This window comes from Pristis pectinata, chromosome 17, assembly GCF_009764475.1.
Source record: "Pristis pectinata isolate sPriPec2 chromosome 17, sPriPec2.1.pri, whole genome shotgun sequence".
NCBI lineage: Eukaryota > Metazoa > Chordata > Chondrichthyes > Rhinopristiformes > Pristidae > Pristis > Pristis pectinata.
In genome coordinates, this window is record NC_067421.1 from 33,892,885 (window position 1) to 33,918,820 (window position 25,936).

At 41.9% G+C, this 25,936-nt stretch overlaps 1 protein-coding gene across 1 annotated transcript in view; it reads left to right on the forward strand.

Moving 5' to 3' along the window:
* Window positions 1–25,936, forward strand: part of trpv4 (transient receptor potential cation channel, subfamily V, member 4) — a 70,521-nt gene that overhangs the window by 14,528 nt on the left and 30,057 nt on the right. The window contains exons 2-5 of the mRNA XM_052031806.1: window positions 1,405–1,787; window positions 8,789–8,961; window positions 11,715–11,867; window positions 20,734–20,874. Coding sequence (XP_051887766.1) covers window positions 1,411–1,787; window positions 8,789–8,961; window positions 11,715–11,867; window positions 20,734–20,874 — 844 coding nt within the window. The 5' untranslated portion in view covers window positions 1,405–1,410. The remainder of the gene's footprint in view (window positions 1–1,404; window positions 1,788–8,788; window positions 8,962–11,714; window positions 11,868–20,733; window positions 20,875–25,936) is intronic.

The following is a 25,936-nucleotide window of genomic DNA, read 5'->3' on the forward strand; positions in this document are numbered from 1 at the left end:
ATTTCGCAAGAAATTACAAAGCATTTATAGAACAGAAACCATAAGGCTCCCTTATGCCAACCCCAATAACATGTAGGAACTTCTCAATGAAGCATGTCTTTCAAGATTCCCGTGATTTCTCCATAAACACCCAATTTACAGTATATTATGGCCATTGCACTGAGTAATATTCACAGTAGCTGTATGCCTCTTTGAATGCCTGACAATGATTCAGTCACATTATTGTAGACATTTGTTGCTCAGTTACACATTGAATCTAATGATTCTGTGTTCCAAGAAAGCATACTGGGTAAACATATACTTTCCTCAAATGCATTTGAATAAATGCTCATTTAATGTGCTCTCCCTGTTCCCATCAAAGACAAAAATAGGACCAGATCCTGCTGCACCTATTTCATTATCCATGTTGTGACTATGAATGAGCTACATGACCAAGGCATTCACGCCAGGAATTATTCTGAACACAAACCTCTCCCATCTCTCTTTATCTCTAATATAATCGTTTTACTGTCTCCTCACGTATGTATCTTTAACTTCTGCTTGAATGCATCGATGCTTCTCGCTGTAACTATTCTCTTTGGTAGCAGGATGGTCACTGAACTACAGGAAGGATTTCAGTAAGATTGAAAGAGTGCAGAGGAGATTCACAAGAATGTTGCCGGGTCTTCAGGAGTTGAGTTACAGGGAAAGATTGAGCATGTTAGGACTTTATTCCCTGGAGCGGAGAAGAATGAGGGGAGATATGATAGAGGTTTACAAAATGATGAGGGGCATAGACAGAGTTAATGCAAGTAGGCTCTTTCCACCTAGATTAGGAGAGATAAGTATGAGAGGACATGGCTTTAGGGTGAAAGGGGAAAGGTTTAGGGGGATCATTAGAGGGAACTTCTTCACTCAAAGAGTGGTGGGAGTGTGGAACGGGCTGCCATCTGATGTGGTAAATGCGGGCTTGCTCTTAACTTTTAAGAGTAAATTGGATAGATACATGGACGAGGGAGGTCTGGAGGGGTATGGGCTGGGGGCAGGTAAATGGGATTAGCAGAATAATGTTTCGGCACTGACTAGAAGGGCCAAATGGCCTGTTTTCTGTGCTGTAGTTTTCTATGGTTTCTATGGTTTCTATGATGCACATTCTAAGTCAACATTTGGGTAAAGAAGTTTCCTCTGTTTGCTTTGTTGGTGACTAACTTGTATTTTTGGCTCCTAATTCTGGTCTCTCCCTCAAGCAAAAACCTCTTTATGTTTATCCTATCATAATCATAAATGTACTTATTGGCTAATCCATTTTTTCCAGAGAAAATAACCCCAACCTTCACCTATACACTGTTGAGTCATTTCGATTCCGTTTGGGTTATTGTTTGCAGAGAGAGCGAAAATTTACGGAATACGTTTTCTACCATTTAGGTGCTGATGGCCGAGGCTGAAGCTAAGGATTCTGGGAAACAGAACAGCAGCAGCATGGAGAACCTGACCGAAGATGGCTTCCCTCTGTCCTCCCTGGCCAACCTGTTTGAGAACGATGAGGCCAGTGCTGCTGCTGAGGTACCACGGCCAGTAGCCCGGGAAAATGGTGAGACCAACAAACAGAATCTGAGATCCAAGTTCCAAGGGGCATTTAAGAACCGAATGCCAAATCCTATTGACCTTTTGGAATCCTCCATCTATGACTCGTCCATGCCCAGCATGGCTCCTGCCCCTAAAAAGGCCCCTATGGATTCACTTTTTGACTATGGATCCTACCGACAGGGCAGTGATGATAAGAGGAAGAAAAAGAAACCGGCCAAAGAGTGAGTATGACAGAGATAACCTGAAATATTCCAAAGCACGTGCAACATTTGAACAGGGTACTAGGAGTAGGATCAAGAGTAGGTCACATGCATTCAATAAGAGCACATTATGGCATCAGCTCCACTTTCCTACCTGGTCTCTATAATCCACTAGATCAAAAATCTATTTATCCCTGCATTAAATATATTTGATGATTTAGTCTCCACAACTCTCTGGGGTGGAGAATTCAAGAAGATTCATAACCGTCAATGAGAAGAAGTTCTTCCTCAATTCCATCTACGTGGGGTAACCCCGTATTCAAGTCAAGTCGAGTTTATTGTCATGTGCACAAGTACAATGAGGTATAGGTACAATGACAAACTTGCTTGCAGCAGCATCACAGGCACATAGGTACAGACAACACACAGAATATAAATTACATATAAAATTATGCCATGCAGTGAAAAAAAATCATGTGAATGCAGGACTTTAGTGCAAAAAAGACACAATCGAAGACAAGTCCATGGTAGCGCAGGAGGTGGTCTGTAGTGTTCCATTGCTGAGGTAGGGTTAGGGTTGTGCAGGTATGTTCAAGAATCTTTAAAACAAAATGCGCTGGAGAGAGGTGACATTATGGAGGCAGAGGCAGTATTCTGAAACTATGCACACATGCATTATATTCTTCCAGGAGTGGGAAAATCCTCTCTACATTTATCCTGTCAGAATTTTATATGTTTCAGTAAAGTTACCTTTCATTCTTCTAAATTCCAAGCAATATAGGCCCAACTTACCCAACCTTTTCTCTTCAAACTGGTATCAACCTCTGAACTGCCTCTAATGTGTATATCTCTCCTGAAACGAGGAGACTAGGACTGTAGGCTGTACTGTGACTGTGGTCTCACCAATTCCCTGTACTGTTATAATAAGACTTCCTACTTTGTACTTCACTCCACTGGTAATAAATAATCTCTGTCGCACCCTCCCCAAAGCCTCCACGTCCTTTTCAGTAATGTGGTGACCAGAACTGCATACAATACTCCAAATGTGGCCGAACTAAAGTTTTAACCAGATTATATTATTACTCATCTCATCAGCAGCTGTATTCCCATGAATTTCAATACTGGCCATGTTTCAGAAGTATATGGAGAAAGAAGTTTATGATTTCTCTCAGTGATTAAAGAGATTATGCAAATGGCCAAAGGGCCTGAATTTTGTGGGCCAAAGGGCCTGAATTGTGCTGTAATTGTTCTGTGTTCTATGTTCCATGTTTTTTGGTGGATCAGCAATTAAACTGAGGTATACAAAATCATGAGGAGCAAAGATAGACAGTAGGACATTTTACCCCATAGGTGAGGTATCTAAAACCCATGGGCATAGATTTAAAATAAATAGTAAGAGATTTAGAGGGGATCTGAATAAGAATTGTTTCACTCAGGGGGTGATTGGAATCTGGAATGCACTGCCTGAGGGGATGGTGGAGGCAGAACCTCTCACAACATTGTCATACGCATCGTTTTTGAAGCCCACTGACCCTCAGGACACGGATTAGGGGAAAGTACAAGAAACAAGGGGCAGGGGGTCCAGAGTATTGGGTGCTTGGGGAGCAAATGGAAGACAGGTAGTTGCAATAGGAACAAGATGGAAGTTCAGAGGTGGAAGATGTTTGGACTTAACTCTTCCAGCAAGTAGAAAGCTGAGGTATGAGCATTGAAGTAAGTAAGTGTCACAGAGACTGAAAGCTATTTTTCTTAGAAAAGCACAAGTATTGAGGCTAATAGAACCATTCTTTCTTGCAGGCACAAGAATATTTATTATATAGATATAAATACATATCCTGAGGTAAATATTTCATTGTTAGGCCTCCTGCTTCTGGGTTTAATATGCTGAGGATTGACACACTAAACGCAAGGGCCTAGAATTTCTAGGTTATCTGACAGTGGCTGTTATAGATTCATACAGCACAGAAACAGACCTTTTGCCCCACCAAATCCACCGCAACCATTAATTACCTGTTTATATTAATCCATTTATTCTCTCCACGTTCCCATCAACTCCACCCAGATTCTACCATTCACTTACAAGCTAGGGACAATTTAAAGTAGCCCACCAACCCACATGTCTTTGGGATGTGGGAGGAAACCAAAGTACTGGGTGAAACCCACACAGTCACAGGGAAAGCGTCCAAACTCCACACAGACAGCACCTGGTCAGGATTGAACCCAGAACTCTGGAGCTGTGAGGCGACAGCTCTTTGAGCTGCATCACTGCAGAGTCAGACTTGCTTCCACATCCTTGCTCGCAAAGTTGCTGAAAATGTGAGCCAATGAAAGTGCAGCAATGGAAACAGAGACTTGAACTGGGCGATCAACTGCTTCCTATATCAATGAGACGTAAGGATTTCTTTCAGCAATGAGAGTAAACATCAGAAGGGCTGAGATGGGATTATTTAAAGGGGACAGTAAGTGGGGCTCAATGCCAAATCAGATGGAAGAGAGGGTGAGGATTCAGGCAGGAAGAGAAAGATAGTTAGAAAATTAGATACTTAAGAGAGTTCTAAAATCTCCAAAAAAACTCAAACTCAAACTGTGAAAAATTGAGAATGTAACAGTTCATTTTTGGAGCCAATGATAGATATAGCAGCCAAGTGGTTAAGCTACTAGGACAGTAGCCAGAGCTCTGGTCCATTGATCCAGAGACATTAGTTCAAGTCCCACTACAGCAGTTGTGGAAACTAAATTTAAGTCAATAAATAAATTGGCATTTTATTCAAAAAATTAGACTCTTAACTCCTGTGGTGCATTCTATTTCCTTTCACTCAAACAGAATTCCTGGAATTCCCTCCTCAAATTCCCTTCCTTGCTTAATAGCTTCTTAAAGCCGATCTTTTGAACTAAATCCTCCTCCATTCTTTCTCATGTTTTTTCCTATGCCTGAGATTGCCGTCAATATTTATTTTATCTTACACCAACGAAGGAACACACCAGGAGGTTGTAGTATTGTGTGCACATGTGTGTTGGTGGGAGGGAGAAAGAGAGAGAAACAGTGTTTTCTAAGAAAATATTTTAGCAATCTGTGGCCTTCATATTACTTGGGAATGATCCTCTCCCCACAGAAATGAGCGTGGAGTTAATTCAGGGGCTTCAGCTCAGTGACTAGTGGTCACAAATACCCACTAAATGTCATTTTGGCTTTTTTCAAATATCATGTTTAGACTTTAAAAATAGAGAGAAAAAAAGTTGCCTAGCAGATGAATGCAGCCTATGTGAGGTGATGTTTGATTAAGTTGCTCACACACACATGTGGTTTAGGAATGAATATTTATCCTTCTTTAGTACCAACAGAGTGAGGCATTTTCTTACAGCACCATGTACTGGGACCTTTTTCCCCCCTGAACTTGTGGTTATAAAGTCGCAGTCTGTGCACCTGAACAGAGGTTCTTCAGAGTCTTTGTGCTTCAAGCTGAATGCTTTGGATGGTGAATAAGGATCTGTTATGTCTGCTGTTTCAGCCAGGACAGGGTGTAACCCCTCAGGTCTCAGAGAGAGCTTTAGATGATCTCATTCTCAGGAAGAAATTTACTTTTTAAGCAGCGGATCTTCCCCATCACCTCAGAGCTATTTATAAAACTTAACATTGAATGTGATCGCCTCGTTCTTTCTTAGTGAAAGTGTGTTTCAGATGCTAGAATTGACCAGTGTGCCATTCATAATAAAAATGTTAATTCCTTTGTAAGGGGGAATTTTTTTAGCTGCCATTTCAATGAAATCATTCAGCTATTTACTTTAACATGCTCATAACTGAAATACCACAGCTTCAGTTCAGCCTTAATTTTTAACTCAGTTTATATGGAGATTTCATGTTTGGAAACAGTTATTTCCTAAACAACCTCCAAAAAATTTCTGAATAATGTTTCCCTAAAGTAGTAACCTCTATGTTGAACTTTTCTAAAATTATTTTACAGGAATGGTCAGGAACAATTACTGATAAACAACTTTATACGGGTCCTCCCGAGGTTACAACAGGGTTTCATTCCTGGGGACTGTCTGTAACCCAAACAGTTCGCAAATCGGAAATGCGGCTGGGAGCCAGGTTCCCACATGGCAGAAGATGCCAGCAGCCCCGTAGCAGCTGGCAAATCTATCCCGCCAGTCTCCCAAACACTCACGCAAATGTATGGGCTGTAATCAAGTCAGATGTTCAGAAGCTGGGGAGGACCTGTATGGTCCAATAAATATAGGATAATGCCTCAAGGCATTTTACAGGAGTTATTTTCAATCAAAATCTGGTTGGAGGGAAAGGTTTTTAAGATTTTAAAGGAGCAGGGAAAGGTACAGAAATATACAACATGAAAGCAACATTACTCTTATGATTAAGATTTATCTTGTAGTGAGACAAAGAAGAGCACTTTCTAACTCTTCAACCCCAAACCCTGAAACAGGATAACCAATGAATAAAAATTGCAAGCACCAATGTCCTTCAAGGGCTGGTTTGCCACAGTTTAAGTGTTTAAAGGCTGGATTATAGAATCATAACATTGGTACAGCAGGAAAGGGGCCATCCGTCCATCCACCCCACGTCAAACCTCTGCCAGTGCCATTCCCCATATTCCTGCAATATCCTTCTCCCTCAGGTGTCAATCCAGATACCAATGAAAGCAGCAATAGCTCAGCTTCCACCACCCATAAGTAAGTGAATTCCAATGCTTGGGCTGGACTTCCAGGGCTCAAGGACTTGAGACGTGGGCTGCTGTAACTCACGCACCTGATGGACTACAGCTTGGATTCATCTGCCTTCGGGAACTGGGGAGGAATTTCACTGTTTTCCTGACATAAAGGCATAAATTTTGTTCCTCTAATTTGCTATCACCTCCAGAGTTATTGTTATTAGAGGGTAGGAAGTGCAATGTATGGGGTTGACCATCCAATGGATTGAGATGCTATGAAGGTTAGAGGCTGTTACATGAGGATTGGGTGAAGACAGAGGGTCCTCTCTCATTGTTCTCCTCAGTGTCCCAGAACAATGAATCTGGCATTTACCTACTGAATTGATAGGGGGATGCTAAATCATTATATAAAGAAGATTTAGTTGCGAATGTTGATACTCATACATAACATCCAAGATTAAAACTCAATGTGGTTGTGAACTCCTTATCAGGCAGCGCTTAGCATCCTGCCTCACAGCCCCAGTGACCCAGGTTCAATCCTGGACGTCAACACTGTCTGTGTGGAGTTTGCACGTTCTCCCTGTGACTGTGTGGGTTTACACTGGATGCTCTGGTTTTTGCCTGCTCCCCAAAGATGGAGCTGATTGGTAGGTCAACTGGCCACTGTAAGCTGCCCCTAGTGTAGGTGGATAGGGGAGAGTTAACGAGGATGTGAATGGACAAAGGATTAGTGTAGATGGGTGCTTGATAGTGTAGATGCAATGGGTTGAGCAGCCTGTTTATGTGCTGTAAGACCCAATGACTCTATGACTGTAGTTTAGATTTCTTCAGGGTGTTGGCTGAACACAGGAATTCCAGGAGGCCACTCAGTCTCTCAATTCAATCTGACAGTTCCATTGATAGGTAACTGAATCCTCTGGGGGACAGCAGGCAGTAAAGGGTAGACAAAACCTATTACCCACAAAAATAATTGTCAAAGTCAAGTTAATAGGACTGGGGCAGATGAAAATGACTTTAAACAAATTCCTCACCACTCATTGTTTAATTATAATTTAGTTTTGTGAATTTCTTTTTTTTACGAATTTCATTATTTCAAGCTTGCTTTTACCCTGAATGAAATGCACATATCTGCAAAGCAAGTTTTATTTTAAACAAAATTATAATATATTAGTCAATAAAATGTAAAACCAAATCTTTCTGCCTCCCCACCGCTCCCTTGGCCCACCACAGACTCCTGGTTTTGCAGCAATGTTGTTCGTCCACCCAACTGGTGCACAGAACGAGCTGGGCCACAGACATTCAGGAGCATTCAGTTGTTACATAGCAAAAGCTACTTTTACATCATAGTTGTTACTGTCGGGGTAAAACGGCTGCCCTGATGCATACAAGTGAAGCAGATAGCTGTAGCCTCAAATGGAAGGGCGAGAGGCAAGATAATTCTGCTCACTATTTAGGATGCCTTGAATGGCAATTCTTTCCTCCTTCTCTGAATGAGTTGGCTTGAACCAAAATAAGACAACTCAAAAAGTGACAGTCACCTTCCAATACACTATTGTTCATGCAAGAAGGAATATTGCCAGCTTACTTGACTTTAGTCAAACACAATCCTGTTCTTGAATATTTTACAATTTTACAATTACCTGCACAATACAAGCTTCCCCCCACCCATCTTTATTTAATCATATCATGTCATTCGTCAATTATTTCCCCCCTCATGTTCATACAGTCCCCCCTTAAATGTAACAATGTTAGTCACATTAGGTACACCATGTGGCAAAGAATTGCCTATTCTAATCATTCTCTAACTTCCCCACTGGATTTAATAGTGAAGATCTTATGATTATAACCCTCGGTTCTTGTCTCTTCTATTTACATCTTCCCCATGTTTAACTCATCAAACCCTTTCATTTATTTAACAAACTCTATCAGTGATCCCTTCTCTAGAGAAAAGAATCCAGGTCTGTTCAGTTATTCCTGTCAGGTATACCCTCTCAGTTCTCGTATAATTCTAGTTATTATATTTTGCAGCTTTTCAAGTATCTCTATATCCTTTTCATAATGAGAAGTCCACAACCACTCAAGGTATTCCAAGTGCAATCTAAGCATGAATTTGTACGAGTATAACGTTGCATAGAGATCAAAGAAGGAACACTGGTTAAACTTCCTACTTCCTCCTCCCTAGCCATGGGACAGTGAGGCAACTGTAGTATCCTGACTATTGCTTGCACTGGAATTAACAATCTCAGCACCAGACCAGGGAATGAACTAGTACTTTTGTGCTCTGTACTTCTCTGTAAAATACAAATGAGTCATCCTCAATCCAAATCTCTACCTCATGCCTTTTCAATTTCATTCTAGTAAAAATAGCCCAAAGGTGAAGGCCCCTGCACCTGAACCACCTCCAGTTCTGAAGGTCTTCAACAGGGCACTTCTGTTTGACATTGTGTCACAGGGATCAGTTGCTGGACTGGATGGGCTGCTCGTCTTTCTACTGAGTCAAAAGAAACGTCTGACGGATGAGGAATTTCGAGGTAAAGTGAAAAACCCAAATTATAATCATTGTGAGACTTTACTGAATGTAAGAACATGGAGATAGTACTCATTCTGGCACTCCCGTTCTTGCCACTTAAAGACAGTCAACTAGATGAAAGCTTACAAGCAATTGCCAAGAAGATTAGTTCCTGAGTGCAATTTGATGCAAGATAAGATGCATCAGGGGAAGAGTTCCACTTCAGGAAGGCTGTGGTGAGATTGTAAATGCCTTTTTAATAAAAGAACCTGTTTGCAAACTCACTACATCTGCAGCACACAGGGAGTCTCCCAAAAGAAAGGGAAAACAAGTTTGGGAATAATGTAAACAAGCGATGGAAACGGAAATGGTGATTGCCACACGCGATTAATATCATGGCTTGCATTGCCACCGACTGTGGTGATACCTCCAGCACTTAGATTGTAGTAAAAAAAACTGAAGAGACTTCAGATGTAGGAATTTGGAGCAAAAAAAAACAAGAATGCTGGAAGAACTCAGTGGGTCAAGCAGCACCTGTGGAGGCAAAAGGGGTATGTTGATGTTTCGGGTTGAGTCCCTACATCAGGACTGAGAGAGAGAGGAAAAATTGCCGGCATATAGGAGTATGAGCGAGAGGTTCGACAGGTGATAGGTGGAACCAGATGGGGAGGAGATGAGAGGCAGATGGAACTAGGTGGGGGAGGGGATGGGAGAGCTGAACAAAGGGAGGAGAAATCTAGATGGACAGGTGAGTGTGTGTGGGAGAAAGATACTGGGGTGCACATTATCTGAAATTGGAAAAGTCAGCATTCATACCATTGGTTTGTAAGCTGCCCAAACGGAACATCAAATGTTGTTCTTCCAATTTGCGCTTGGCCTCTTTGTAGCAATGGAGAAAGCTGAGGACAGACAGATCTGTGTGGGAGTGGGAGGGAGCGTTAAAATAACATACAACTGGGATTGTAGTGGTTTGTTTCAAGGGTGGCCTCTTCCAAAGGGCAATTATGGATGGGCAGTAAATGTTGGTCTTGCCAGTTAAGCCCACATCCCACAGAAGAACGAAAACAAATCACAGGGTAATGTTAATTCACTGTAGTACACATCACCAAGAATCTACAGAATACAGCATCACAGAATCCTTGGAACAAAAGATTACTCATTGTGAAGGATACATAAAACGTCAAATTATTGTCAAATTTCAACAAACTGACGAAAATATATATTGCAGCATGCCGGGGCTTGTATAGCCAGCTGTTATTTTCTTGAGTTCCTAGGGATGATTATTAACTCCCACTGCTGTTCAAAAAAAGAACAATTTTTTTGAGACATTTGTTCTTATTTTAGACAAAGCATATATGTACATTGCCTAAAATAAATACATTTATTGTCAGTTCTTGAACACAGAATTACAGTTCTGAATCACTGATGGGTTACTGTTTGATGGTAATGTCAAAGTTCAGAAGCCACAAGGAATGTTGGTGCATACGCCAATATTTCAGTTAAGTTCCAATGGTTGCTGAAGAAGTTTACAAAAGAGGGCTTGGAAGCCAAAATGATCAGATTACGTGGTGGCAATTTAACTGCTTGCAGTGTGGTGAGTTAACATAAGACCAAGATGAACAGGAGATGGGACTGATGTTGGGTGAGATTGGACAAGACAGTAGCAGGAACATTCCTTTTTGTCTGTGATAAAAATGTTGTTGGGATTTACTTAAGAGTATATGTGAAACAAAGGTATGAATTGAGAGCAGAAGGAAGCCTGCTGCACCATTCAATGAGATCATGGTTGATCTGACATTAACCTCAATTCCGCTTTCCCTTCTACCCATGGTAAACTTTCACCAACTTGCTTATCAAATGTCTACTTACCTCTGCCTTAAAAATATTCAAAGGTTCTGCTTCCACTGTCCTTTTAGGAAGAGAGTAACAATGACTCCCAACCCTTTGGGAGAAAATATTTCACCAGTCCTAAATGGAAAACACCTTATTATTAAATAGTGAGCCTCCACTTTAGATTCTCCCACAAGAGGAAACACCCTCCCCTCTTCCACCCTGTCAGGATCTGTCAGGATATTGTACATTAGAATCAAGCACCCTCTCATTCTTCTAAGCAGCAGCAGATACAGACCCCTCCTGTCCAAGATAACCCACCCATTCCAAGTATTAGTTTAGTAAACTTTCTCTGAAGTGCCTCCAACTACACAGTAATCCAGATTTAGTCTCACCATTTTCCTGTGTAACAGAAGCATAACTTCCCTACTTTTATATTTAATTCCCCTAACAAAATACAGGAACCGGTCTGATGCAGTTTCGACACAAAATGTTGACCATCCCTCTGCCTCCACAGACGCTTCCTGACCCACTGAGTTCCTAAAGCAGTTTGTTTTTTTGGTCCAGATTACAGCATCAGCATTCTCTTGTGTTGTCGGTAACTTATTAGCTTTCCTGATTACTTGCTGTACCTGTTTACCAGCCTTTTGCACTTTAATTGTAATAATTCTACAGAATTAAAGTGCAAACTAAATTCATTTCTCTTTTGAAAGTCAAGGTCTTAATCTTCAGTTAACTGTTTAAAAAATTCTTGACAATCCCTTCAAAGAAGATGAGTCTCTGGGCCAGACCTATTGTGCAGTATGTTACGATACCTAAATGTATTGATTAGGGAGAAAATCTGATCAAATTTACATGTTTTATTGGCAGTTAACTGCACATGCACAGTGATTCAGCACACTGGCATTTGAAACTAACAATTCTTTCTCTCTTTCTCATTCCTAGAACCTTCAACAGGAAAGACTTGTTTACCAAAAGCACTGTTAAACTTAACCAATGGAAAGAACGATACCATTCCGGTAATGCTGGAGATTGCAGAAAAGACAGGAAATCTTCGAGAATTCATCAATGCACCGTTCCGGGATGTGTACTACAGAGGTGATAAGGAAATAGTTGTTGACATATCTTGTAGCTCAATTCTTCTTAACTCTCAAATCAGATTGGACAGTTCTTAGCCAATAAGATGTGAGAATATAGACCTGAGGAGTTCACTATTCATGATGTTGCTTTCTTTTGGGCTGTTTTGGTTAATTTGGTTAATGTCAAAATAGACATTACTGTTCAGGTGTGGTATAGCAGGCGAGCATCATCAGGCTCTTCCACTGTGGAAGCATCACCAATGAGGCTGATTCTATCCAGATTTGAGCCTTGAAAATGCAATTGCTTTATGATTGGGAGATACCCTGGCTTGGCTCCTTGTGTAGGTACTGTATTTGAGGGAGGATTTGTTAATATGAAAATAGACCCTTCCCTGTGTTAGGAGTTGTACATCTTGTACGCTCACCTCCACAGGGAAGCTGCACGATGTGACCGACCATGCCTGGATTGATGGGCAGGTATGAGGGGGCTGGAGGAGGGGTTGGTGGCAGGTATCACCTTCTCCTTTCGTGCCTCTTTTATTTTGGATGGGCCCCAGATCTGGGTGTTGTTCCTACTTTTTCCCTAGGTTTGGGCCAAGGATATTCCAGGTCTTGATCAGACCAAGCTTACCCTACCTTCAAGCACTCTCCCCACAACACACCATCTCCATGCCAATGGCCTTTATTGGGGTGGATGGAGGTTGTATATAAAGCAAGACCATTTCTCCAGGAGGTGGTGTGGAGGCCTGTAACTATGGTCCAATCTGTGGGCATTTGACTGTTGTCCTGCTGTGATACAAGTTGCCCAGAAGGGCTGCGGAGTTTTCAGGAGAGCCTGAAACAAGAGCCAGCTCCAAAAAGCTGCTCCAGCAGAGATCATCAGAGGTTGTGAGTTGAAAGCATGGCTTTTCTTACTCTGTGTTTTATTGTACATCCATGGAGAATGTTCAAATATTGCATTCCCCTACAAAATCTCCTATCCCAAGCATCTATTTCCATTGTAAGAAAATAAGAAAAGGTGACCACAGATCACAAGGGAGTAAATAGGTATTTTCTCGAAGGGAATTTGTCTCAATTCAGAAATGTACAAGCTGATTTCTGTAATTTGTTTTTGTAGCAAAATATGAAATGTACTCTTTTTATTCACGTTGACAATTTTAGCGGATAAAGTCTTCCTCTCCCGCCTCTGTTTGCCTATTAAAATACTTTAAACGATAGCCAAAAAATTAGGTCATTAAGTTATGACTTTCAAGCAACTTGGGACACAGTTAATTATTTATAGCTCCACTGATGTGGAACAGTCATTGCAGTATAAACTCTGGGTGGAAGGGCAGAGAGAGCCAAAAAGCAAAAATTTCCCAGCACAGCCCCTCCTTGTAGCACATCTGTAACAGAAGCCCAGTGTTAGGTAGTTTTGAATCTGTTTCGAGAAGAAGTGTACAAGTCCCCGGCACTAACATTGATCGGCACCAGGTCTCAGTCCCTTCCTGAATAATCAAAGGCTTGTTCAGTGCGCAGCATCCAACCTTGACACCCACTTCAAAGAACTTACCATAAAACTTGTGCTCTGTTTAGAGAGGGAGGAGGGGCAGGGTGGAGTGTTGGAAATTAAAACCCTGCAATTTCTTGTGGTTTTGTTTCTTTGTAGTAATAAGAGCTATCAGACTTGTGCTCCATCTGGGCAGACACGATGTGGGTGGGGAGTGGAGGAGGGATGGGGATTGGAAGAGTGGAGAGGATGTAGCTTTTTTAGCTTTATTCATTTTGGGTGCTTCTGGCAGTGCCAACATTTATTGCTCTTGAGATGGTGCCATGAGCTGAAGGTTAGTGAAGATGCTCCCACAATGTTATTGGGGTGGGAGTTCCAGGATTTGGACCCAGTGACAATGAAGGAATGATGATGCATTCCCAAGTCACGATGGCGTGTGACGTCGAGGGGAAACTGCAGGTGGTGGTGTTTGCCGGAACATTTATCCTCCTTCGTGGTAGTGGTCATGTGTTTGGGAAGTGTAAGTGAGTAACTGCAGTGCATTGTACCGATGGCGCAAACTGCAGCCGTTGTGTGCCATTGGTGGAGGGACTTAATGTGTTAGGTGATGGATGGGGTTTCAGTCAAGTAGGCTGCTTTATCCCGGATGCTACTGAGTTTTTTATTTGAGATGCATTCATCCAGGCAAGTGTTCTATCACACTCCTGGTCTATGCCTTCCAAATAGTGGAAAGGCTTTGGGGTATCAGGAGGTGACTTACTTGCTGCAGGATACCTAGTTTGGTTGCCTGGTTGGTTAGATTCTCTCTTGTTGGATTTATTGCCAGGCACTTTTATGGCATGAATGTAACTTGCCACTAATCAGCTCATGCTTGAACGTTTTCTTGGTTTTTCTGCGCGCAGACATGAACCTGTTATTTGCTGAGGAGTTGCAAATAGAATTAAACATTGTGCAATCAGTGAACATTTCCACCTCTGACATTATGCCGGGGCAGCGGGTAATCTTCCCTGCTCAGTGACCCATCCACATCAGGCCAGGAGTGAAGTGGTCTGTGCCAGCTGGTCGCCTTTCCTGGAATTTCCACTGCTGTGCGCCAAGTCCAGAAAAATGCACAAAAGATTTGCATTTATGTAACACCTTTCACAATCTCAGGAGTTGACAACTAATGAAGTGCAGTCACTGTAGGAGGTCAGAAGCCACTTTACACGTAGTCAGGTCCCACAAACTGACTTTAACATTATCACATTGCAAAGTCAAAGTCAAGTTTATTGTCACTTGCACAAGTACATGTGTGCACAGGTGCAATGAAAAACTTACAGCAGCAGCATAACAGGCACATAGCATCAGATAACAGCGTTCACAAGAAAAACATAAATTAAACACAATTTTTGCAAGAAAGGACACAATTAGAACAAAAAAACCCATAATCCATTTTAGTGCAAAATGATCAAAGTGATCATAGTGTTGCTAAACTGTAGTGTTTAGGGTTTTGCCAGTTGGTTCAAGAACCGAATGGTTGAAGGGAAGTAGCTATTTCTGAACCTGGTGGTTTGGGACTTCAGGCGTCTGTACCTCCTGCCTGATGGTAGCTGTGAAAAGATGGCATGGCCCATATGGTGGGGATCTTCAATGATGGACTTTGCCTTCTTGAGGCAGCGCCTCCTGTAGATACTACCGATGGTGGGGAGGGATGTGCCCATAATGTATAGGGCAGAGTCCACTACTCTCTACAGTTCTTACATTCCTGTGCATTTGAATTGCCATACCAGACCATGATGTCTCCTGTAGAAACTACCAATTATATCCATACTGTTGATGGGATAAAGATTGATCAGTACATGGGGAGATTACCCCTGCTCCTCGGTAGAAGAACATGTTGAGAAAGCAAATGGGTTTATCATCTCACCGGAAAAAAGCACCTCTGACAGTGTTGCACACTGTGGACTGGAGTGTCAGCGCTAATTCTACATACAGCTTTCTGCAGTCAGGTTTGGACGCACATTTTTCTGACCCTGAGGGTTCTACCACTGAGCCCCAGCAGTGGGTCACAATTTGCTTTGAATACGTCTGAACTTTTCTGGCTGATTATTTACTGTAGCACACACTTACTTAGAAATTCATCAGTGCAGAAATGTGCTGAGGTATCGTCGCAACTGTTTGGCTGTGGGGCGTCTGCTTGCAAATTCAGAAGAGACCCTTGACACTGTCAGCCTCACACTAGGGCAAGGCTTTAACCTTGTGCTCTGCACAAGTCTGGGTCAGCGGCCAGGTGTGTGGGAGTTGGGGGGTCACAAGTGTGGCTGGGGGGTGGGTCTTGAACTGGGAGTTGGGTTGGGGTGAGGGTCAGATGCAGGTGCTGGCCTGCGATTGGTGATCTTGGAGAAGTGGTGGGTGGGCTGAGTGTGTAGGTTTGGGTGTCAGAGAGTATAACTCTTACAACATGAAAAGAGGCCATTCGGCCCAACTCGTCCATGCCGACCAAGTTGCCCAACTGATCTAGTCCCATTTGCCTGGAACCAGTGGCCAGTGGGTTAAGGGAGAGCAGTGGATATTGTTGGGCAGGTGGATTCTGAAGGAGAGCAGGTAATTAAATGCATTAAAGCTGATCTATCTGAGCCGGGTTCATGGTGTAACTGTGATGCTACAGAATAGGCAGCGTTGTTAAAAATCTGTTGGGCTGAGCCTGTCCAAGAATTGGAGCAACAAGGACAAAATTTGTCCGGCAATGGTCCACACAGGCAGCGGGCTACATGGGAATGATGGCATCATGTGAAGGCAAACACAACAAACAGCTATTCCATGCAAATACTATCAATGCCGGGAAGTGTCCTGTTGAATTGTCAAACCCACAAGCCAGCGTTCCACTCAAGAAAAAGACTTCCATGTGCGTTACTCTGAAAAGTTCCTGAGTACCTCTGTGCTGCAACTGAAGACACACCTAGTGGTTGCATTGCACTATTGGTGGGAGTGAGAAGTAAGAATGGCACAGGTGTGCAGCTAGCAGGGCTGCTGCCTCGCAGCTCCAGCGACGTGGGTTCAATCCTGACCTCTGCTGCTGCTTGTGTGGAGTTTGCATCTTCTCCCCGTGACCGCGTGGGTTTCCCCCAGGTTCTCTGGTTCTCTCCCATGTTCTAAAGACTTGCAGGTTGGTAAGTTAATTGTTGACTGTAAGTTGCCCCCAGTGTGTAGGTTAGTGGTAGAAACTGTGGGGAGAATAAAATGGCATTAGTGTAGGATCCATGTAAATGGGTTGGCATGGACTTGGTTGGCCAAAGGGCCTCTTTCCTTGCTATATGCCTCCATGAGAAAGCAGGAATACCATTCTTACATTTAAAAGTAGACCAATGAAATTTAACATAGTAAATGGACCACTTTACCATTGTGGGGACTGGCATGCTGAGTTTATTGCATCTGTAATTTTCGTATTGTAGTGAAGTATCTGCCTGATAATCTGAGTAATGATATTAAAAAAAAGTGTCGTCTTTTGCCAAATCCAATTAGGGTGGGATGTTCAAGTCTTTGAGTTTTGGTGTTGGTAAAAGCTATTGACAAGGTTAGCAGTTAATGTCTTCACATCACATGGCCCAGAGGGTAAGGTGACAAAAATGTACCTCTCACCCACCAAGATTAAGTGACCACACAGTAGAAGGAGTGTGCTTGTGATTTTCCTGTGTGTCCCTTGACAATGCTACACCCTCTGACCAGAACCTCAGCTCCTTTGGCTGGACTGTTCTGAAAGAAGGGAAAGACAACAAGCCACTATAAGATCCCAGCATCCAGCACTCATGGATCAGGTAGCTCCCAACACAGGCTTAAAATATCAACAACATTCCTGAGATTATTGATGTAGAGCGTTTTCAATATTTTGATAAACAGTCATTTTTGGGGAACTATTCAGATATAAATATACATATCAATAAAAATATAAGATATCCTGTTATTTATAAAACTATGTAATCATATTTTCCTATTATTTTCTTTGGATCAAAGATTAATGCAAAAGGTGAAGAAGTTCATGCAAAGGAGAGGGTTACTGGCATGTTTATTTAACATGCCTTGTTCACATTTCCTGAAGGTAGAATTCTTAAATCAGATGAAATTAAAAATAATCCCTCTATTTTATCCTCTGAGGTTATCCTTCCTGCTGAAGAATGGACTTTAAGGACTGGAGTGGTCTCCTGGACTAACTTCCATCTCCTAAAGAGATGAAATTACTTTTCCTCAATTAAACTCAGTCTTTAATCTATTTCTTTTTTCCTTCTCCTAGAATTTAACATGGCTTTTGTATGGAATGATGATGAGATTCAAAAAGAATAACAGAAAGACTTTGACTTATATGTTGCCTTTCAAAATCCCAGAACGTCCCCAAGTCCTGAAGTGCCTTAAAGCCAAATGAAATATCTTTGAAATATCGCCAATGCTTTAAGTGTAGGAAGCACAACAACTAATTTGTACACAGCATGGTCCCACAAACAGCAGTGTGATTATGACCAGAATCTGTTTTCGCAGCCCTTTTGAGGGATAAGTGTTGGCTAGAACAGCAGGGACAAGGGACAGCAGCTAAGGCCATAGTTTGGCATCTCATCTGATAGATGACAGCTCCCTCAGTGCTGCACTGAAGCATTAGCTTCCATTATGAGCTCCAGTCTCTGGTGTATCTTAACCAATGACTTTATGACTCAGTGAGATACCATAAGGTATTGCAGTTGTGTTGGAGAGGATGGATGGGTCAATGGCCACATGCTGATTGTCACTGCAATGTACCTTCATGGGCACTGAGCCCTCTGGTACATTATTCTGAATCAGCTGGAGTCATTCTTTGCTTCATCAACTGCGAGGCCTGTTTGGTCACCGCTGAGCTTTGGATTTTCCTATGGTGGGGAGTGTGCGGTGAGCAAGCTACCATCTTTCAACCTGCCTCTATCTCTCAGAAACCTTTGTGGACATGTCCCCAAGCTCATGTAGTGCAAAGGTTTGGTGGAAAGGAATTAAACCACAATCCAGAATAAAAATCAGATCTCTGATCCAACAGTGAAGCCACCTGGTTTTGACCTAACATGCAAAACCTGGAATTTCAGATCCACATACAGAGCTTGGTCACTGTGATCACTTGACACACAAACAGTCCCTATTGAACTTTTGCAGAATATGACTGTGGCAAACCTGATCAAAACCTAGACCACGTAACCATACTCAGACCTCTCTACAAATTTGACTGTGGCATTACGGAGATAGACTCCCTCTCTTCAAGAGCATTAGGCTCATTAACTAACTTTAAACCAGAGTTACAATTGTTGCACCAGGCCAGCCATACAAAAGAAAGAAACCAGGGCCAATGTACTGCCTCAGCTGATGGAGTAAGTTCAAATTTCTGCTGAATTTAAAGGCACAACATAACAAATAAACAGATACAGTAACAAATCCCATTAGAGCTGGGCTAAATTTCTGCCAGTGTAGGAACCCTCCTCAAAATGTACTCCTGCATCACTTGCAAACAACATGTTTACTTTATTGGGAATTTATTTATTTTAAAGTTTTACAGCAAACAACAAATTTGTGTTAAGTGGTTCCTTTTGCTGTAGTAGGATTTGATCGTGAGTGTGGGATTGGCCAGATTCTCCACTTAGTGCTTCCGGACTGTACAGAGCTGTTCGGCTAGGGCATGGCCGTGTCTAACATGGCAGATGGAGGCAAGGTGCAGTGGTCCTCTGTCTAGTCCCACCACCAACAAATTGAAATTTCTACCATTTTAAAAGCTGCCAATTTAGTGTTGCTTTATTTGTTTTCTATGGATGCAGGTATGATTAGTTGTTGCATTCATTTCTACCACACACCTTGCACTTCAAAGGGACTGTATGTGATATGCTGTGAGTCTGTTGGGAAATCCTGAAGTTTTGGAAAAAAACATTTAAAAAAGTCGAAGCTGATTTGTGGCAAGATAAAAGCGGAATATCATAGATTAAAAAACACAGTCCAGGAGACCACTCTGCCCTCAATATTCATCAGTAAGAAGTGTACCTTCAGTGAGTAACATAGTTAAATTTTATGAAAGCAGTTTGTAAATTTCTTTTGGCATGTCAGTTTAATTTTAACTGCAACTTGTCTCTTTGGAGTTAACATCGTCTATCAGATAATTAGATTTATTTGTGATTCTAACGATTTGTCTACAAAATGGCTTGAGTGTAGCACATTATAGAGGCAACATTTTCTTTTCTGCCTTGTAGACTCACAGAGTTGCAGAGCACAGACACTGGCCCTTCAGCCCACCCGTCCGCACTGACCATCATGCACCCATTTACATTAATCCTACACCAGTTCTATTTTTTAACTTCTCCCCACATTGTCATCAACTTCCCCAAGATTCAACCACTCACTTACAAACTAGGAGCAATATACAGTGGCCAATTAACCCACCAACCTGCACGTCTTTGGGTGTGTGAGGAAACTGAAGCACCCGGTGGAAACACACACAGTGACAGGGAGAACATGCAATCTCCACGCAGACAGCGCCCGAGGTCAGGATTGAACCAGGGTCATAGGAGCTATGAAGCAGGGCTACCAGCTGCACCACTGTGGTACCCTTTTCTTTCTAATCTTCCTTTTAGATTTATTGGTCACACCACTTTTCAGGTTTCCCATGCCCCAAGTATTTGTGGCTTTAAAAGAACAAATATTCTAACAATTAGTCTCAGAAACTTCAGGCACAGGAACCTTCTTTGATAGATCTAAACCACTAAGTTTAAGAAGGTGGTGTGAAACGTGGTCAAAAACCCTTTAAGGTCGAGAGATTACCTCACTTAGCTACTTTCCTACAACAAAGGCGACACTTCAAACATCCTTCATTGCTTGCAAAGTACTTTGGGATACCCTAGGGGCTACTTAAATGGAAATCTTCCATCTTGTCAAGGGAAGTAACAAACACATGGCTGTAGGGAAGTAAAGAAAGAGATGAACATTGTTCAACTTTCCTGATTGTCTGGGACTTCAAGGGTAATCTGCAGGGCTCTGTCACAGGCAATACCACAGAGGAAAACCCAAGGAGCATTGAAAAAATAAGTTTATCTCTTTGAAGGTTTTCAGTTATAACAGTATTGAAAGTGGGAAAGATGACTTTGATGGTCAAGATGAATCCAATTGCCCAAGAAAGAGTCCATTCATTTTCCTGTGTGAAGGCAATGGGTCAGGTGGATGGACCCATAGGCAGGGTAGATAGAACAATGACATGATGACACGTTGGTAGTGGGTGAGGGGGGTGGATAACTCATGGCAGAAAGCCAAGCCTGAAATCTCCTGGACTATGCCCAGCCAGAGTTGATAACCCTGAAGAGAACTACCACAGACTTATTCTAAGTTATGGCAAATGATATGTCTTTATTTTTCCCTCCTCTTGCCCTAGGCCAGACTGCACTGCACATTGCCATTGAGCGCCGGTGCAAGCACTATGTGGAACTGTTGGTTGAAAAGGGAGCTGATGTCCATGCACAGGCCCGGGGGAAATTTTTCCAGCCCAAGGACGAGGGTGGATATTTCTACTTTGGTAAGAAGATACTGTGGTTTATTCCTTTTTTTTAACCTTACAGTACTTTCATTCCAGTTTCTTCCACTGACCAAGTGAGGTAGAGTTATAGAGAGATACAACACAGAAACAGGCCCTTTGACCGAGTGCAGACCATCAACCTCCCATTTACATTACTCTTACATTAATCCCAATTTTTTATTCACCCCACATTCTCATCAACTCCCCCCAGGTTCTACCACTTATCTACCCTCCAGGGACGATCTACAGTGGCCGATCGACCTACTAATTCACATGTCTTTGGGATGTGCGAGGAAGCCAGAGGACCCAGAGGAAGCCCACGTGGTCACAAGGAGAATGTGCGCACTTCACACAGGCAGCAGCCAAGATCAGGATTGAACCCGAGTCTCTGGCTCTGTGAGGCAGCGGCTCTGCCAGCTATGCCACTGTGCCACTGTACCACTCCTAAAGAATAAAGCAAGACTGCTGTGGGTATTACTGGTGGAGTAGAAGTCATGTATTCAGTAGCCCAAACCCACAGTGAGGCCCAGAGAGTCTGGAACAGATCAGTGGCTACCATACTGTTCGGAAGATGTCATTCACCTATGGAGAGAATGGAAATAGGTAGAAAATAAAATGTACTTGGTGCACAAAGATAAATATTTTGCTGTATTTGTATTTTCACTTCCAGCTGGGAAAGGATTTGAGTCAGTCTAAGTCAGGTTCTTAATTATATCTGCCTAATAGTACAAAAGCAAATTAAAACATTTAAGTCCTGAAGGGTCCATATGGAGGGAATGTTCCTCTTGTGAAAGAGTCTAGAACTAGGTGTCACTTTTAAAAAATAAAGGGTCACTCATTTAAGATAGATGAAATGATTTTTTTCTCTCTCAGAAGATTTGAGGAAGAGAATTCTTCTCTTCTTCAAATGGCAGAGGAAGCAATCTTTCAATATTTTTAAGGCAATTTTAGATAGAGGCTTGAAAATCATAAAGGAACTGCAGATGCTGGAAATCTGAAACATAAGTGGAAAATGCTAGAAATACTCAACAGGTCAGGCAGTATCTGTGGAAAGAGAGACAGAGTTAATGTTTCAGGTTCAAGGTAGATACTTGATAAGCAAAGTGATAGAAGGTTACCAGTTATGATCTTACTGAATGGCAGAGCAGTCTTGAGGGGCTATGGGGTCTTACTTTCGTAATTTGTATATATGTATGTAACCAACAGTAAATCGATATTCCTAATCACAGGCTACCCATTCCATTTCATGAGTATGCCACCTAAATTGCCATTTTATTGTAGAACCAGGTGAGTGTTGCATTATTGTGCTTCAAAAGAGGGATGAAACATACATTGTATCTGCCTATGACGTTGGATGTTGAAAATACCCTGCAAGTATTCAAAAAGAGGATTGAGTTTTCATACTGTCCTTGGGAAACGTTCTAACCACAGCTAATAGTACAGTGTAACTGGATGTTTGTCATAATGCCACTTGATTTGCAAAATATATCATGTCCCATCTGCCAGGACAATGTCCGTATCCCTCTATCCCTGCCTGTTTCCGTGTCTGTCTAAACGCATCTTAAACATTGCTATCGTATCTGCTTCTACCACTTCCTTTGTCCGCGTGTTCTAGATACCTACCACCCTCTGTGTTTTTAAAAAAACCTGCCTTATATATCTACTTTTAAACTTTTCCTTCTTGCTTTAAAGCTATACTCTCTGGTATTTGACATTTCCACACTGGCAAAAAGACTCTGACTATCTACCCTATCTATGCCTCTTTTAACTTCATAAACTTCAATCAGGTTGCCCCTCAGCCTCCGGTACTCCAGAGAAAACAATCTAAGTTTGTCCAACCTCCTCTTATAGCCAATACTCTCTATTCCAGGCCACATCCTGGTGAACCCCTTCTGCACCCTCTCCAAAGCCTCCACATCCTTCCTGTAATGCAGTGACCAGAACTGTACGCAATACTAACCAAAGTTTTTTACAGTTGCAACATGACCTCCCAACTTTTTTACTTAACACCCCAACCAATGAAGGCAAGTGTGCCAAATGCCTCCTTTACCATCCTATCTACTTGTGTTGCCACTTTCAGGGAGCTATGCACTTGCACCCCAAGATACCTCTGTACATCAGTGTTCCTAAGGGTCCTGCCACTTACTATATACTTTCCTTTTACATTTGACCTCCCAAAGTGCAACACCTCCCACTTGTATGGGTTAAACTCCATCTGCCATTTCTCTGCCCGTATATCCTGATGAATCCTTTGACAACCTTCTTCACCATCCACAACTCCTCCAATTTTTGTGTCATCTGCAAGCCTACCTATCAGCGCACCTACATTTTCTTCCAAATCATTTATATGTATCACAAAAAACAGATCCTTGTGGAACATCACTGGTCACTGACCTCCAGTCAGAATAAAACCCTCCACCACTATGCTCTGCCTTCTATGGCTAAATTTTAACTCCAATCTGGTAAGTCTCCATGAATCCCATGTGCCTTAATCTCACTGACTAGCCCACCATGAGAGACTTGTCAAAAGCTTTACTGAAGCCCACGTGGACAACATCCACTGCCCTACAATCATCTTTGTCACCTCTTCAAAAAACTCAATCAAGTTTGTAAGATATGATCTCCCCCACAAAGCCACACAGACTGTCCCTAATAAGTCTATCCAGATGTGAATAGAATTTATCCCTAAGAATCTTCTCCAATAATTTGTCTACCAGTAATAGAAGGTTCACTGGCCTATAATTTCCTGGTTTGTCTCTACTGACCTTCTGAAACAACATTTGCAATTCTCCAGTCCTCTGGAACCTCATCTGTGGCTAAAGGATATACAAAGATCTTTGTCCAGCCCCCAGCAATCTCTTCTGTTGCCTCTCTTAATAAGCTGGGATAGATCCCATCAGGCCCTGGTGACGTATCCACCTTAATGCTCTTCAAGAGACCCAACACGTCCTCCTTCTTGATATCAACATGTCCTCAAATATCACAATGATCACCCCTCCCTGATCTTGTTATCCTTCATGTCCTTCTCATTGGTGAATACCGATGCAAAAGGGTGCTTAGTTAGCAGGAAGAGCCTTGTGACAATCCCCATTTAGCTGACTCAGTATAATTGGCTAGACTCCCAATTCCCAATGGCTACCCCACAATATCTGTTTGGGGTGGACATCACGAGAAGACAGCATCAGACTCCCAAGACTAAACAGTGTGCTGCCACTCTCAATCAAGACTTGTAGGTGAAGATTGGCTGTTGGATGTTGGATAATCCATGGCAGCATTGGAAATATATTGCAAAGAAAAGAAGTCCCTGTACCAGAAGGTGGTAAGGAACATTGGGGAGAAAAGTTCACAACTTTATCGCACAAGTATTTGGACATAAATCAGCCCTCTGTGCTGCTTTTAGTGTTAAATAAATGGTATGTCATTATTTCATCATATGTCTAACAAAGCAATTGAAGGAAATTACAGCAATATCATGGGATGCTATTATTGTGAACAGTTAACAACTAGAATGTGAGCATTTCCTGGCACATTTCACCAGAAGCACTAATAATATTGGCACGAAAGGCTCAGTGCATGAGGTCATCCTACAACGGTGCCACCTATTCAACCAGCCTTATATTTAACATGTGGGGCATCCGTCAAAATTGTCAGGGGTAATTAGAGTGCAGTTGTTCTGTCCACTGCATCCGGTTTGAGATGGAACACATCAGATCATTCCATGTGGCAAAGGCACAACACTTTTGCCCCAAAGCTGCTTCAATTCACCACATAATAGTTCAGGAAAGGGGAACAATTACAGGAATTAATTCCTCAGAGACTTTAAAATGGATTACAGGAGCTGAAAGTTCAAAACTGGAGACTATGATGTAGTTTGAGAAGCCAGAACACACTCTGCACAGGATTAGGAGTTGAACGTACCAGATTATATAAAATGTTAGAAAGAGCAGAAAAATCATCAAAGCAGAATTTAGGGGAGGGAATCTGAATCAATCAGTGGTGGCACTAAGGAATATAAGTGCTTTAAATATCACCCCATGGTGTTGAATTAATCCTGTGGAATAATGGAATGATTCACCAGAGAAGGAGGCCGTGTGCATGGTGAAGGAGCCCTCTAATTATCCCACCCAAGGTCCTGCCAGAGCCCATCAAGGTCTTTCTTTCATCTTTTGACTCCATTCCCTTTTGAAAGTTGTTAATGAATTTGTTTCTGCAATCTATCCAGGCAATGAGTGTCCACTTGAATGGTCTCGACTCGAAAGGACGACTGTCCATTTCCCTCCACGGATGCTGCCTGACCTGCTGAGTTCCTCCAGCATCTGTTTATTGTGCCAGATCATAATCACTCATTGCCTAAAAAAAGTATGTTTTGTGACACTTCTGGCTTTTTTGCTAATTATCTTAATTTGTACTCTTTTTGGTGCTTACTTTGCAGCTACTAGGAGGAGTTTCAGCTTTTAACCATCCTCTCTTTTTCATCTTTTTTTAAATCTGAGATATTTGCTCCACCACCTCTCCCATTACTATGAAATTGGCAGAATTTTCCAGTAAAGATAGGTGCAAAGTATTTATTTAGTACCTTAGCCTCAAAGAAGATTTCCTTTTTGAGCTTTAATAAGCCCCACCCTTACATTAACCATCTTTTTACTATTTAAGTGTTTATAAAGATCTTTTAGGTTTCCTTTTATGCTTCTTAGGCTGTAAAGTTTAAAGTTATCAATGCAAATAATAACTTTGCACTTCATAGTGAAAAAGGACAAAATTCTTGTTGAAAGTGAAAATCATAGATTTTATGAAGTGATGTAACTCAAAAGGTTTGGATGAATAGGAAAATTGGAATGGAAAACTGAACAGCATTGAAGTCGGATAAGTTTCCAGGCCCATATGGTATCTACTTAAAGAAAATAAGAAACGTGTGGAGGAATGATGTAGGCATTTGCTATAGTATCCCAAATATTGGGGGTTTGGAGCTAGAAAATTAACAGCTAGCAAACATCATTGAAGGTGCCAGAAGTAAAACTATGAACCAAAAAATGAGTTAAAAGCTTTGGCCCAGGAATTTGTT